At 48.9% G+C, this 15,431-nt stretch overlaps 1 protein-coding gene across 1 annotated transcript in view; it reads right to left on the bottom strand.

The window, feature by feature from the left end:
• Window positions 1-280: 280 nt before the first annotated feature.
• FAM20C (FAM20C golgi associated secretory pathway kinase) overlaps window positions 281-15,431 on the bottom strand; it is a 60,566-nt gene continuing 45,415 nt past the window's right edge. Inside the window, exons 4-10 of the mRNA XM_054212559.1 lie at window positions 15,168-15,260; window positions 13,284-13,399; window positions 4,752-4,932; window positions 4,040-4,149; window positions 2,393-2,474; window positions 2,241-2,300; window positions 281-1,433 (exon numbers count right to left, since the gene is read on the bottom strand). Of these exons, the coding sequence (XP_054068534.1) occupies window positions 1,181-1,433; window positions 2,241-2,300; window positions 2,393-2,474; window positions 4,040-4,149; window positions 4,752-4,932; window positions 13,284-13,399; window positions 15,168-15,260 (895 nt within the window). The 3' untranslated portion in view covers window positions 281-1,180. The remainder of the gene's footprint in view (window positions 1,434-2,240; window positions 2,301-2,392; window positions 2,475-4,039; window positions 4,150-4,751; window positions 4,933-13,283; window positions 13,400-15,167; window positions 15,261-15,431) is intronic.

Here is a 15,431-nt window from a genome sequence, read left to right as displayed (position 1 = left end):
CATGAACTCAGCGGAACGTGATTCAAAACTATTTGGTGAAGAATAGGACGTTTCCAGACAATTTAGGCTGAGATTTTGTGGGTTGTGCAAGGGCTTTTGCTACCCCGGTCAGAGGAGCTGCTGGATGTACAGCGCGCGGAGGGTGCGTTAACCCCCACTCCCCGACCCCAGCTCCACTGGCTGTTGGTACACAAGGGAGAACAGCCTGAACAGCTCTGCCCGGAGCACGTGGCCCGTGTGCCCAGTTTCACACTTTCCAGTGAAAAACGAATCCGCTGAGACGCGACGGCTACACATTTTGCCATATCTTTATTGCACTTTTACCACGTTGCAAACAATTCCACAAAAATGCTGCAAAAGTAAGCCTAGAGCTGCTGAAAGCAGCTTTTTACCCATATATGTATATATTTACACAAAACTATCAAAAGCAAAGTTGAAAAGTAGCAGCTCAGCTATGAGAGTCTAGAAAGGTAAGAGCCGCCACCTCCTTATGGACAAATAGTACAACCTGGCATTTTACATCACTTTGTAAAACCAACATTCAAGTATTCCTGTCAATGCACAATTAGTGAAATTCCCTTCCGGCAACCACTGCTTATTATTATAATAATTATTATTTTTTGCCTTTAAAAGTTCATAATGCCTTAACCCTTTAAATGCTGAGTAGCTGGGGGAAAAAAAGCATTCAATTTAAATAAGATACAGTGGATTAGAGCACTTAAAGGGTTAACACAAAATACTAAGTGGACTGTCACCACAAATAAAGTGTGAGTCACAAAACTATGCCGTCCCTCTTAGTTAAATTTGGTAGGTAGGGCTGGGGTTTCATAGATATACCATATATAAATACAAAATATTAAGTAAAGGCCTCCTTTCTATACAAAAAGGACAGGAGGTGTTTGCTGTAAGACTGTTGTCTGTCAATGATCTGAGTATTTTCTGCATCTTCTCATAATCTCTCTTTAGGAACTAATGAAAAGCATCACATTATTTTTCTTAATGAACTAAGCCTTTGCAGAGTCTACACTTTACCTACTTTGGGAACAATTATATCTCATTTCTGAATTCACTGAATTCACAAAGTGGCGTATACAGTCTTTTGCAAGACTTTTTTTTTTCTTTTTTTTCCTTTTTTGAATCTTCTTTACTTGGCTGGTAAAAACGTAGTCTTGCGATTTCACTACCTCTCGGTCGTACCAGTGTTAACATCAGGGTTAAAGTCATTTTCAACCACGTTGTCATAACCATCCTTTTCTATGCAGTCACTGACAGCCTTGAGGACGATCCGCAGCCGCCTGTCCATCGCCTCCAAGTGAGGCTGGTAGAGAACGGGAGCTATTTTATCTTTTAGTAAAGATTCCTTCATCAAGAGACTGAGTTTGTATTCCTCCTTGGCTAACAACTGTAATCGCAGATAGGTAGACTTCCTTATTCTACGAGAAAAAGGAGAAAACCCACGCAAATCAGTATTTTCACCACTACTGGTCTCGACAGGGCTAAAAGGCTTGTAGCCAGCATGGCGAGAACAGCGTAAAAACCTCGTGCTCTGAAAGGCTGAGAAGCAGGGACTGCCACGGTGCGACGGAGCATCGTCCCCTGGCCGGCCTTTGGGAAGGGGGAGGGTTCGGAGCCCCGAGCAGCTGCCCCTGCTCCCGCTGCGGTGGGACCCGCTGCAGCTGGCGGAGGTGACGCGTGTCCCGGTTGCAGCCGGCGGGGGTGACGCGTGTCCCGGTTGCAGCCGGCGGGGGTGACGCGCGTCCCGGTGCTGACAGGCGCGGGGCAGGGGCCTGAGCTGGGCGAGGGCGGCAGCGGCGGTGGCCCCTGCTGGCCCGGACGCCCAGAGCCTGGCAGACATGGAGCTGGCTCTGGGTCCTAGCCGGGCAAAGCTGAACCTCTACATGTCATCTGTCCTCTGAAAATCCTGGGCCACGGGCACCCTGGCAAGCCCCTGTGAAGCACCCCAAGGAGCTGGGGACAGTTTTCCACTTGACTTGAGTGGGACATTTATGTTGTCCTAATAAAGCCTCTCCCACAGCAGCCCCCAGCCACGTTCCTGCAGGGCCCTGATCCCACCAAAGCACCAGCCGGGCAGTGCCAGCACTCGGGGCTCGCTGGGGTCGGGCTCGCCGGGCAGGATCCCAAACCTCCTCCTCTCACGTGCAATAAAAGATTCCCTTGAGCACGGCAGTCCTATTAATGGAAACAGCTGTATAAAATGGGAAACAACTCTGGAAACATACCTGCAGCACTGGTTTAAAGGCACCAATATGGAAAGTTCGTCATGGGAATATTTTCCAAACCTGTTAAAAGATAAAAGCCAGAACATGGCAAAGGCTGTCATAAAGACTAACTTCCCCCCCCCAACCCCCGAAAGATTATTAAAGGTATTTACCCTCTTCCATTATCTAAGTGGATAATAAATGTTTCATTTCCAAACTTCTCAAAGGTTTCGTAGTGATGTCGATCCATGTTACCTAAGGAATAAAGAGAAAAAAAGCCTGTTCTCGCCCTGGCTCGGTGCTGAGCCTGCGGGGCAGGGCGAGAGAAAAGCCACGGCTCAGCCAGGAGCCCAGCGCTGCCCAAACACGATGGCCACGCAGGGCAGAGAAAGCAACGGGTCCGCTGGGCTAGTTTGCTTCTGCTGCGGGAAGCCCAGCGTGGGGATGCTGGAAGGTGGGCTGTTACGCCGCTGGGAGCTTCTCACGCTCTCTGTAGCTTTTATACTTGAGCTCTAGGGGACTTATCGGGAGACAAAATGAGCCTTCCCCCCTTCCAGCAACCCCCTCCTGGGGTACGCCAAGGAAATCCCTCCCAAGTACGATGGCATCTCAACTGCTTCAGGAGCCTGGTCATCCGTGAGGTAGCCGCATCCTGAGCCAGCAGAGCTTCACCAGCGCGAACGAGCGCTGCTGCTCCAGCCCGGGTCAGCACGGCGTGCGAAGCAGCCAAGGGACACGTGCCGGGTGCGAGGGAGGGGAAAATGCATCCTCCAAGCAGGGATTTTAATCCACACGACTTTGCTAATATCATACTAAACTTTTTGAACCACAACCAAACATCCTGTTTTAGCTCAATTAAGAACTTTGTCCAAATTTTCTGGCTGCCTGGGAAGCCAAAGCGGTATCAGGGCTATCAGGGCTCTCGGATGGGGATGCTGAGGATGCTACTGCAGCCCTGCAGCTGAGCAGCTCTCCTTGGCCACCCGCCGCAGGCAGAGGTGTGATCTGCTTCTCAAGGTCAACGTGCAGAGCGTTGGTGCCAAGCTATGAATTTTGACTTCATGGCAGGGGTCTTGAGCCACTTAGAGATGCCACATACGGCCCCGGAGCTGTGACGCGGCCTTTCCTGCTGCAGCCTACTGCAGAAATCTCAGCAGTGGCAATGGCAGAGCATATGTCCGTGCTGGCACGTGTCCCAGCATCGAGTATGTGGATCCTTACAGGTATATCGGCTGCAGCAGAACAGGTTTCACCTGCGGACATCTCAGTGGTAGCCACTGAGTGGGCTTGGAATCGGTCACTACTACCTGCCTGTTAGCAATTGTTTTATTCCAAACAGGTTACATCAACAGAAAAAACTTCCGATACATACCACAGCTGCCTTTGTGACAAAGCAACACCTCTTTTTCCCCCCTCTGACGGTTTTTGGAGCAAGCAGCAGTGAGCACCACTGCAGGCTGAACGCAGCGTGCCGGTGATGAGCAGTCCCTGGCTGGGCGTGCAGGAGCCAGGGGCTGCAAGGGGGAGGCACCCACTAAAGCCAGCTGTGAAGCCCTTGGCCGCTGTGGAGGAGACCAGCCTGACCTGCATCCGTCACCGCTCTGCATTTCTCAGCATCCCCGTTCCTTTAATCTGCGCTGATGGAAATACGTAACCATGTAAATCTGCATTTTCTCATCATCATCCAGAACGGCACATACAGTAAATGCAGCTTCATCCACGCTTTAGCAAACTGCTGAGCTATGCAGAGCGGTGTAGAAAGGAACGGTTCTTATTCTAATCAAATGTTGCATTTAATTTTTGAAAGAGATGAAACATACCCATTAGGAAATCAAAAACTGTCATATCCATTATATCCAGAATTCTGGTCCCACTGTCATACGGAGGTGTTTGTTTAACCTCTTCACAATAATCTGGATCAACTTCCCATCTGGAAAAAACAATATTTTGATATTTTATGTGACGTACAAAGCTTGTTGAGTATTAAAAATAATAATGTTATTTTGCAAAGATCTAGTTGTATCATGTTTGATTGAGGGCAGGGTCAAGGTAGAGGCAGCAAATTCTTCCGGCTGCTTCCAGCAATGCAGGAACCCATAAAGATTGTGACTGATGAAGGAGGAAGAAAATGACAAGATTGAAAACTATCTGGCTAATAGCTCCAAGATTTAGGGGACCAGCTGCACCATCAGTCATACGACGAAAACATGCGAGACTCGCTGAGGGCTGCTGATGGCAGCGGATCTCTGCCTTCGACAAGACTCAGCCAGGTCGCCTTCCATCCTGTCAAAACCACCAGAGGTTCCTGTCCCACGAGGGAATTACGCCACTGAAGGTCCTTTCAGGTTCAGGACCATAAGCTGGAGCCCCTCAAAAGTGCTCCGTCCCCTCCCAGGAGCCGGCCCCGCTGAAGACAGGCAGATGCTCTCCTGAGCCTCAGTGCTCTATGTCAGGCCAGGGCAGTGACTCCAGCACCGTCCATCTTCCCTTCGCCCTTCGCAGCTGGCGAACCCTTCGCTCACCACTACTCACTCTGCTTTCTTGCGCTTGTGGTAGGAACGTCTCCAAGGGTTTCTCCAGGTTTTCCTTTTAGCTAAAGACAAATCAGGCAGGAAAGCGGCCAGAGACCCCTCGATCTGATCTGGTTTCCCACAGAGGGCGTGCTCTGTTGAGCAGTAGTAGGAGCATTCCCCATAGAAGCAGATGTTGTTGGCTGGCAAATAAAGGAAAAGAGTTTTACAGCCTACCCTTAAATTAGTGTTCAAGAATTCGTAAAAGCACTGATGTATGCATGAGCAGAAATAAATCTCAGACCCAAACCCCCGTAACCACACATAGTTTTCTTCCACTGAAACCACTCGAAAGACATTCATTTCAGCGGCTGGGATCACGCCCTGTGCTGGGCCCTCTGTGACTATTTCCAGTCTATTTATATTCCAAAAAAACAAATTAATTTTTGTTTCTAATCCTTTCCCTTCTCCTTTCATTTTGCCAGACTGATACAACCTTTGGGATCTATTTGTTGCCCCAGGCCGGAACCCCAAATCCCACAGCTGAACAAGTGGCACATGCCCCAAATTAAGTCACCTTTCAAAATCTTGGCTCGTTTCTTTAAGAACAGACAACATTTCATTCATTCATTTACTTGCTGGTAGGAGAAGAACTGGCAGTTTTCCTAAGGAGAGTTATTTACCACGCAGACTGCTGTGGGGGTGTGCGGAAGGTGGAAACGGCGCAGATGTAACCCTGTCAGCACACACCCCGAGCACAAATTTCTTCCTCCACACATCACGTTACTCCAACAGCCACAGAAAAAGAACCCGCAGGTGGTTTTGGAGCGTGCGTTACCTTAAAACCTCCCCAAAGCTGCCACCACGTATTTCTGTGCCAAGCGGAGCAGCCGGCTCTTTACCAGCACCCCCTTCCCAGGTGGATTCCCTGGAGGTGGGAGGGAGCAGCTCACCCCCAGCCCCCACCGGCGCTGGACTACGAACGGCAGCACAGTGCTCATCTTGTCAGCGTGCTACAACTCTTCCGACATTGCTTTATGCACATAAAATGTCATTAGAGGAAGACTGTGCCCTTTCCTTATGGTAATGCACGAAGGTGAGAAGTCACGTTGCCTCCTAATTCCCTACAAGGCCTCTAAATTCAAATCTTGCTTCTGAGCTCCTCTCCCTCTGGGCAGGATGCGGAGAAAGGAGGCAGGAAGGGCTGGAGAACAGGGGAGGTGATTTTCTGCCCGCCACAGAAGAGCGCGAGGCTGGGAAAGGTAAGCCGGTGGGTTTTCACGGCAGCAATGCCCCGCAGCACGCCGCCCCCACATCACCCATCACCGCGACGTGCCCCCGGTCCAGACCCGGCCTATGGCCGGCAAAGCGCCCGGCGGAGATGGCTCACTGCGGGTGGGCCACGGCAGGGAGACGGGGAGCCAAGAGCCCAGGCAGCAATACGGGTCCTGGAGACACCAGGAGGGAGGGACAAGGAGAGCAAGGGGCTGTGACCAGGGAAGGAGGAGTGGGGGAACGTGGAAGGGCAATAAGGTCTCGTGATGTTTTTGATTGTAGAAATTAACCATATTATCCGAGACCAACTGCTAACCTTGGAATTACAGCATACCATTGGACTAAAAGGCTGGTGTGTTACTACTTGACAGTGTCTCAGCTCTTCATTTCCAAGCCTCTATTGATGGCCACCAGGCTTGTCCATTAAGTCGTGGTTATTTCACTCTGGACACAGCCTTTTCGACGCCCTCTGCTGTGACTCCTCAGGGCCACCCATCTATCTGTGCTCAGGAACAACTCCAGCCCGAACTGCGTCTTTACATTCGCAGGGTTGTCTCATACCAGTTAAATACACCCTGACTCGGTCCAGAAATATTTACCCTGTGGTCAAAACCCTCGTTGACAATTACTGAAAGAAAAGTACTTCAGGGAACAGACAATGAAGAACAGAAATACAAAAGGAAGGAAGGCAGCACTCAGCAAGTCTATACTTTTAATTTTGTAATTTAAAGTGTCTTATCATGCCGAACGGTAAAATTTTCCTTTCTTAAAAATTATTTTAAAAGCTTTTTCTTAGATACAAGGCCTACTTAGTCCCTTAACATTTTAATTAAAGGAACAGTAATTTGGGGACTTCCCACGAGCTAAGAAGTGACGATGTCCTTGGCCACTAAGCCGCTCAACTTGGCTATTTCCTATGAACCCCAGCACGAACTTTGGTGCTGCTCATCACACAATATGTCTATTAACTTCTAAACGGAAACCCCACTCATTTTTCCTTCTAAGCAACTCAGTAATTATGACTCAGATCTCTCAGAATGAAATTTTGAAAACCTTTTTACAAATTGCATGTGAAAAGAGCCATCACGGTTAGGGACACTTGGCTTGGAAGGGTCTCTGGAGGCCTCTGGTCCAAGCTACACCTCCAGGCCAGCACTAACAGAAGAGCCAGAGCAGCGTTGCCTTCTCTTGTCCAGGTTAAACAAACCTGAAGCCCTCAGCTTCTCCTTGTACACCAGACGCACCAGCTCAGCGGCCCTCCTTTGGACTCACTCCTTTCATTAGTCTAAAATCAAGCGTGAAGTCAACATCCAAACAAACCCAACCTAAGGCAAGCCCCGGGCGCGCTGCCCCGCAGTCTGTAACCTCTCACCAGTTTCCTCTTCAAAAACGCTATTGCGGCGTGGACTTGGCATAGCTTTTGCAGGGCTAACACAGGTGCCCCAACTTCGCCTTTGATCATCCCGGCAAAACCAGGAGGCCTTCATGCCTTCCATAATTCGGGCTGCAGGGGAGGAGTTGTCCAAGCACCTGGGGGCAGTGCTGCCCGCTGCGGACAGCCTGCAAAGGGGGGGAACATACTGGGCCGTTGGGAAGGTTGGGATATTCTCGGCCAAGAAAAACCAGGGAAAAACAGCTGCGATTTATACCCTTAAAAAGAAATCACTGCAGACAAAATATTTCAAGGGGCTCCAAGCTGCCACAAGGGGTGATTTACAAGGAATCCCGTACGGATGCAGCTCGCTGCAGGGGAGCACAGAGCGTTGGGAGATGGAAAGAGCTCCCTTCTTCCCCGCGCCTGGGTGGGAAGGCAGAGCTCTCCCAGGCCACGGCCGGGGCTGGGAGCTGCCCTGCTCCCCTTCGGCCGGGTCAGCATCTCCTGCTCCTCCCTGGAGGCAGGGAGCCCAGGCGGGTTCCCCTTCATCGCCTCAGACAATTTACCTTCGCGGGTCTCTATGACCTGACCTCCAGCTGGCCCTGGGACGCCGATGCCAGGGTATCTGCCTCCGGAACGGTTCTGTACGGAGCAAAGGGCCCAGCTGCTGCTGCGTGAGATGTAAATCCATCCTTTCCAAAAAGGAACCATATTAAACACAGCATTTTGCATGGTGGGAAGATAAATACCGTGTTTAATCGTTTGCTTCTGAATTTAACTGCGGGAACAATGAAGCCCTGCTCCGTATTGCCAACGAGAGCAACTGGGACTAATCCTTTGCCAGTAATCGCACATTGGTACCCAGATAAACCCACAGGGAAGCCTGGGGGCGGTGGCAGCGGTGGCATTTGCTGCAGCCGCTTGCCGGCCGCTGGCCCCGCTCCTCCCCAGCTCCTCCCCATTGCCGTCCTCCCACCGAGCCCCATCGCCCGCCCCGGCAGCCCGTCCTCCCCGCGACCGCAGGACGCCTCTGGCATTCAGACAGCAAACTTGTGCTAAACCCACAAGCGTGTTTCTTGGTGAGAAGTGACTTTCAACAGCAAAGCTTCTTCTGTGGTACTTAATCTCCACGGCTCCTGTCTGAATTTTGGGGGTAGCGGAGGTGAAAGGATGCTGTATCTCAAATTACTATTAAAGAAATTAGCTGCTTTGATGGATACAGAATAGCCATCCCGATATGTCTACCCTAGTTCTTACATAGAAGTGAGATGAGCTCTTATTACAGGCGGTGAAATGAAGCAGCCCAAATTCTCTGGGGAAGCATTCATTTTTAAGGTTTCTTAAAAATGAAGAACAAAAAGAGGTATCCAATATAGAAAAAGACAGTTCTCATTTAAGACTTCAAGGTGCGGTAGGAAGCCTCTTTGAAACCTAAGTAGGTGACCCACATTCTGCACAGCGGGCTGGGGGGGAATTTCACGTGAGAGACACGAGCCCCATGCTTCGCCCACAATCCCACGCGCAGAGCAGGGTTTGGCCTTCCAAAGGCAAAAACCAGCGGGAAAGGGGAGAGGAAGTCCAACTGGAGTGTGTCCGTCTCCTCCCATTGAAACCGGCCAGCCCACAGGTCCCTCTCTGGCAAACCGGGAGGGGAGGGACGTTCATCCGCGCCGAAATGTTCAAACGCTGAGCATTTGCAACACGCAAACTCCCCCTTCATTAAAAACCCCAATTTTTTCCCCAAAGCGCTAGAGGCAAGAGAATCCCGGGCGGTGTCGCAAATGTCGGATTTTCACTATCCGAGGATGAACAGCCACAATTCGTAGTGAAATCCATGCAAAAATCATGGTCTGGTGATCGAAACTCCAACTAATTACAACAATTAAGAACCAGAGTGCCTGTGTGCTCATCTGCACATTTCCCGTGCGTCATCCCGAGAGCTGAACAATAATTCTTCTCAGGAAGAAAAGGAACAAGTGGAGATACCTTAAAGCAAATTGCTTGGCAGAGCAATTCTTTTATTGAGATTTGCATGACTGTTAATAGAGGACATTTAGCAAGCCTCTGCAATTGGAGTACTGGAAAGAATCCTGAATATTTACTAAAGCAATGCATGAAAAGATCTTTCTTTTACCTGCTCAAAATAATAGCTAATTCAGAATTGCTATTGTTTGCTGAGAGGGGAAAAAAAATCCATAATCCCTTGGAACTGGTTAATATGAACAAAACCATAATGCTTACTAGCTGTGTAACATTGATTTCTTTAAGCTGCTGCCTCAATTACTTCCAAAACGAAGGCTGACATCATTAATATGTCTCTTTTTTCCTAGCAAATTACCATTCATTTGTAAGAGTAGCAGGGCTACTGCAGTCTGCCCTGCTGCAAAGGATGTAAAATTAATTTAAATAATTACTGACCTAATTCCATTTCTCATGTTTAGTCCAAACTGCCTGGAAGTGCACTTCTCTGCAATCGGCTTTCTCTCCGAAGGCAGGGTAATGCAGGGGCTGACCTGTCCGCCTGCAGACATCTCCCCTTCCCGATGGAAAAGGGACACTGCTCTGCAGCCTGCTCTGAGCCTGCATCTGCCCACAGCTTCCTGGCAGTAAGAATCATGGAATCCCAGAATGGTTTGGGCTGGAAGGGACCTCAAAGCCCACCCAGTGGCACCCCCTGCCCTGGGCAGGGACACCTCCCACCAGCCCAGGTTGCTCCAAGCCCCGTCCAACCTGGCCTTGAACCCCTCCAGGGATGGGGCAGCCACAGCTTCTCTGGGCAGCCTGGGCCAGGGGCTCACCACCCTCAGAGGGAAAAATTTCATCCTGAGATCTCATCTAAATCTCCCCTCTTCCAGTTTGAAGCCATCACCCCTCGCCCTATCACTCCATGCCCTTGTGAAAACAAGGTGAGACACTTGTGAAAACTTGCTGAGACACTGGCACAGGTTGCCCAGAGAGGTGGTGGGAGCCCCATCCCTGGAAGTTTGTAAGGCCAGGCTGGACAGGGCTCTGAGCAACCTCATCTAGTGGGTGATGTCCCTGCCCAGGGCAGGGGGGTTGGAACTAGATGACCGTTAAGGTCCCTTCCAACCCTGACAATTCTGTGATTCTATGAAAAGAAGCCCTGATTTCCATGGGACAGGTGAGATGGGCCAGGCGTGGAGATGCAGTGAGGTTACTTCTGACCCATCCCCGCACCGTTCCAGGGAATAACACGGTGCATTGATGAGCATCATCAACATTTACCCCCTGAGGGTTTCCGCTGCAGACAGTGGTCTCCCAGCCCGAAGAGAAGAGCTGTGAATGAGATCAGTTACGTTTAGCACTCATTTAATTTTCAGAGATGTCTGTGGGTGCACGGGGAGGGATGCACTGCTCACAGCCACCGCGTGTCCCCGTGCCCCTCGTCGCCGAGCACGGCTGGGAGGGAGATGCAGAGACACAGGCGCCTCGACAGCGGAACGCGGCACAGGGACTGGCTCTTCAGGTACCCATATGGCACACCTCCATTTCTCACCTTTCTAACCCATTCTCCTGCAAAACCAAGCGGCTTTGGTGTCCCTCAGCTGCCAGAGGGGACAAGTCAGCCTCTGCCAGCCCTCCCCAGGCTCCCGGTCCCTCCCCAGGCTCAGCACCCTCCGCTTTTCCCTCTCCTGCCCTCAATCTGCTGCTCGAGCTGCCCGCTAGGTTTGTGAATTCGTTTCCAAATGCTTAATTTAGGACCTTTATTACTTTTTCATTAAGCATTAATTAATGCCTGCCTCTTAAGGTCAGTATGAAATACAAGACGGAGGCTGGGCGTATGTTAATGAGAATCCGACTAATTAAACTGGGGACTTGCGGGGAAGAACTCTGACAAGTAACCAACATGTTTTAAGCAAAGTATATTGATTTAGGAAATGTAAAATTGAAAGAAAAATTAATTGCTTAAGCATTTTATTCTCCAGAAAAGCCTGATTCATAGTTAATCAAATATTTTAATTGAATTTATCTGAGGCCTCTAAATAAATTTGAATAAAGGATTATGCTTGGATCATCCCTTGGATGTCTGGAATTTCATAATGACAAGATAAAGATCTTCATCCGAACCGGCAGGAAGCCTTAACTCTGCCTCGCCGTGCTCTGCCTGCTGTAAGCTGCTCAGGACTTGAGTACAGTTTTGTAATTCTCAGAAATCACTCGAGTTCGCCCCTAAGCCCTGACACACAACCTGGGACGACTGAAAAGCAAGCAAACCTACTAATCCGCATCTTACTTGCAAAAATGGGAATCAAACGGCTCATATTTCAAACGAGCCCAAGCACCTTGTGCACATAAACAGTCACAAGATGTTTTTGCCATCTTTTGGGTGTGATTGCTTGCCTACCAAAAAGTCAAGTAAAGAAAAGATGTAGCGAGAGAGAGCCAGAGGGTGAGAGGGCGCGCGAGCGGCCGAGGCAGCAGGGCCCAGCGCGCAGCAGTGTCTGCACATCAGCTCTGCCCAACGCTCCTGCCACGGACCGTCCCCACTGTCCCCACCACCGCACGTGTAACACCGCAGCGCTCATCACACGGGGTACGGTGAAACCTCCTGTAATCATGTCACGCATTTTACACGCGAAGTCACTGGAATAAATAACCGTCCGCTCAGCTGTGTGTCCTGCAGAGCTGAACACAAACATGAAGCTAAAAATAACAGCCATAATAATGACTTTACTGGTGATCGCAAAAGTGCGATAAACATTTTAAGAGAGAAAGCTCTGCAATGACAGAGCTCTGCTTTCTAGCTAACAGCAACAAATTACGGTTACGTCAGGAGAAACGGTAATTAAGTCTTCGGATCTTGACTTTAGGGATCCGGGATAAACAGCTTGTGGCCAATCACACCCCGAGCAAGGGCGAGCTCTCCGGAGATTTCTGCTCCAGATTGCCTGTTACACAAGGCACAGCCCGGCTTCAGCACAGCACATTTGCACACAGCCGAAATCATACGAGTTAAACTCGCTGGAACACAGCTACATGCTTTACATTGAACGTTTCCCTACATATTCTTTCTCTTAAGAACAAACTTAAGCATGTATTTTTGTGCCTTAACTCAGAGCCTTAATTTCTCCATCTCAACCGCCCAGATGCTAAACAGGGATGACGCCGCTTTCTCCCACCCTTTGCCCATCTCCACCTCTTCTAGGCGTATGTTCTGGGGAGCAGGGCATGGGTTTACCCTGTGTTTGTAAAATTCCCACCCCGTGGAGCTCCGTCCTTGGCTGGAGCCACCAGACGTTGCGAAAGAGCGAAGAGTAATGGAAACAGAGAGTGGTACGGGCTCCCGGGGTCAGCCCTCAAAGCAAGAACAAGGACCGGGGACAATTCAGGGCACTTCTGCTCTGGCCTCTGCCCGGGGGAGAACTGGAGCTGGAAGCAGGATGTGTTACACGTCTATCTGCTTGATTTTTTTTCAGACTCCTGTTGTAGCAAAAACTGAGGTTCACGACTCTGAGAAAATTAGGTTTTGGTCCTCCAGTCAAAACCGAGAAATAAATGCATCTGACCAACAGAAGTGACGGATCACACTGCAGCAGGAAAAAAAGTCTAAATAACTAATGGGCTAAGTAATAAGGTTTTCGGTAAACTGAGAGCAACAGAAGAAACTGCTTTAGAAATTGCTCTACATAACACATTTGTTGAATACGTTGCTTTTGTGATCATAAAAGCCTGTCTCTGCGGATAATTTGTCAAGGGGAAAAGGCACACAATTCAAAACAATAAAGTCTTCTTTGTAGGCTATGTCTCCACATTTATTTTTATTCAAAGGTCTGGAAGACAGTTCTATTAGAAATATCTGAGCAATTAAGCAATCTACACATTGTTCCCTTAAGTACGTGTTCGGCGGGATAGAAAAGAATACAGTGTTATTTCCAAGACTACCTGGTGAGATGAAAAACGTTCTCCACAGTTTCTTGTCACGAGTAACGTCTCGTATTTCTCGCGTCATGTTAACCAGTCTGCCCGCAACCGGCGGCACACGACGGAAATCCAGGATCCTGGAAGAGAAAGAAAAGAGATAGTTTATGTAAAGGATTAAAATATAATGATAGTGGTAGGTTTTAGGTAGGTTCATTACACTCTGAAGGCACATTTATCTGTGGTCTTTAAGGAGTAAAAAGCCCATCAACTTTAAACTGGATAATCCTTCATATAATGTATTACAAAATACGTCCTGAATATGATCAGCTCTGACTCGCCTACATAGTGTGGCACAGATGCAAAATACAGAAGAGTATGGAGACGCATTGTTCCACGAAAAAATGAGGATAGGTAGAATTCCAGAAATAAGAGACAGTAGAAACTTATTTTTGACTCTGTGCTACCTCAGGCTTGTTATACCATGCATTTTGCTCACCAATTCTTTAAGTGACTTGAGGAATGGGATTTCAACCTCTGCCTTTCATAAACACCATCTAATAGTAATTTTTTTTCTGACAGTCTTAGCATTTGTTTCTTTTCTTTGCCTCTGCTCCTCTCTGTTTTAATACCCTTGCACCAACCTAAACAGTCTCCCTGAGACTAAAAGGTTTCCCACGGGCAAAGGCTGGCTGAGGAGCCTTTCTCTGCCCCAACCCCCCCACCTTAGTAGATCATTAAAAACTCCCTATGAAGCACCGCTATTAGGTACAGCAGACGAGCAAAGTCCCCATAGAAAGCCTCCCCATAGGTGGAGGTTTCATGTCCGCTGGCTGCTGATAAGCTTTTCTACATTGGGTAGCAACTTCTTTTTCTGCTTAGTGTGTGGATATTTAACACGTCTCCCTGCAGGAACTCCATTCATGTTTTTTCCTACAGCACCATCTGCTTAAAACGGCAAAATAAAATATAAAGCAGAAGGGACCGACACCAAGGTCAACAACAACAAAATATAGAAGGTCCTTGAAGGATCTGAGCAGGACGGCTCTTAATGGCAAATCTACCCCGTGCCCCTCACTGGTACGTTCCCTCATCCCAACCATCAACCCAGAAGGCAGCAATACCACCCGTACCCCAGGAATTTGTGGCCCCAAAGCTTCAAGCGTTTGAAAGGCTGTTCTGTGGCACTTCGGGGTGTGAAAGACGCTTCAGTTCTAACTCAGCCTGCGAAAAGCCATGGTTTCTAGCCACACTGTTAATAATTCATCACTAATTGCTAACTCCCGCTCCTAATCTGGGCAGGCTGAGAGGGCTGCAGTCCCTTCCCAGTCCCGAGTATCCACCGTACCCCACACCAGCTCTGCCTGGGGGGACGTTTTCAGCTCTGAGGAGCAGGGGACGGCCACCACTGCCCTCTCCTCCCCACGGACTTGTGGCCTAAAGACGCTCCTGGGCCCGGAGCCCCACAGCTCCCTCCCCACCTCGGTGACTCCTCTCTGAATGCTCACACCATTCCCCACCTCTCCTTTGATTTGCGTGCCCTGGAGCTAATTGGGGTGAGCCAGACTGCCATCACACTTGTGCGACACATTCCCTTCCGGGGAGAGGGCCCTCTCCATACGCACTTCAGGATCACGGGGGAAATTCATTTCTCAGCTTCCCTTCGATATCATTTCTCTTTCTTTTTGAGAATTACTTATTGCCAGGTTTCTCATTCCCAGGGCAAGTCACATTTCCTAATTATTAATCTACCCTTTCATCACCTGCCGTTTCATTTATTCATGGCCTTTGCCCACCTTTGTTCCATTTTCCCCCTTTTTAAAAGTAATTCAGTTACAGGGCTGGCCAAGTGCAGCAACTTATCACAATATTTCCACTTTTCTTTTACTGCAAATCCATTTTACTTGCCTGTCCAAATGAAATGCTGCTATTTCTGCATTATGTCTTTCATAGTCTGAGAAATAAAAAAAGTCAGGCGGGGTTTCTTGTTCCCTGGTTTGTCTGCAAAGAAAAACAAGGAAAGTGTTTTAATGAAGGGTTAGCATTTCTAAAGAGCAGTACTCAGTCATCAGCATGTTATTCAGGAGTTCAGTATTGTTTGCTTAACGGCAGGCCTTTAAATACTTCATGTGTGCCTTATTTGCCAGGTAGCCTTCATTTTGTCTTCTTTTT

Source organism: Rissa tridactyla, chromosome 8 (genome assembly GCF_028500815.1).
Source record: "Rissa tridactyla isolate bRisTri1 chromosome 8, bRisTri1.patW.cur.20221130, whole genome shotgun sequence".
Lineage (NCBI taxonomy): Eukaryota > Metazoa > Chordata > Aves > Charadriiformes > Laridae > Rissa > Rissa tridactyla.
This window is presented reverse-complemented; position numbering and strand designations above follow the sequence as displayed.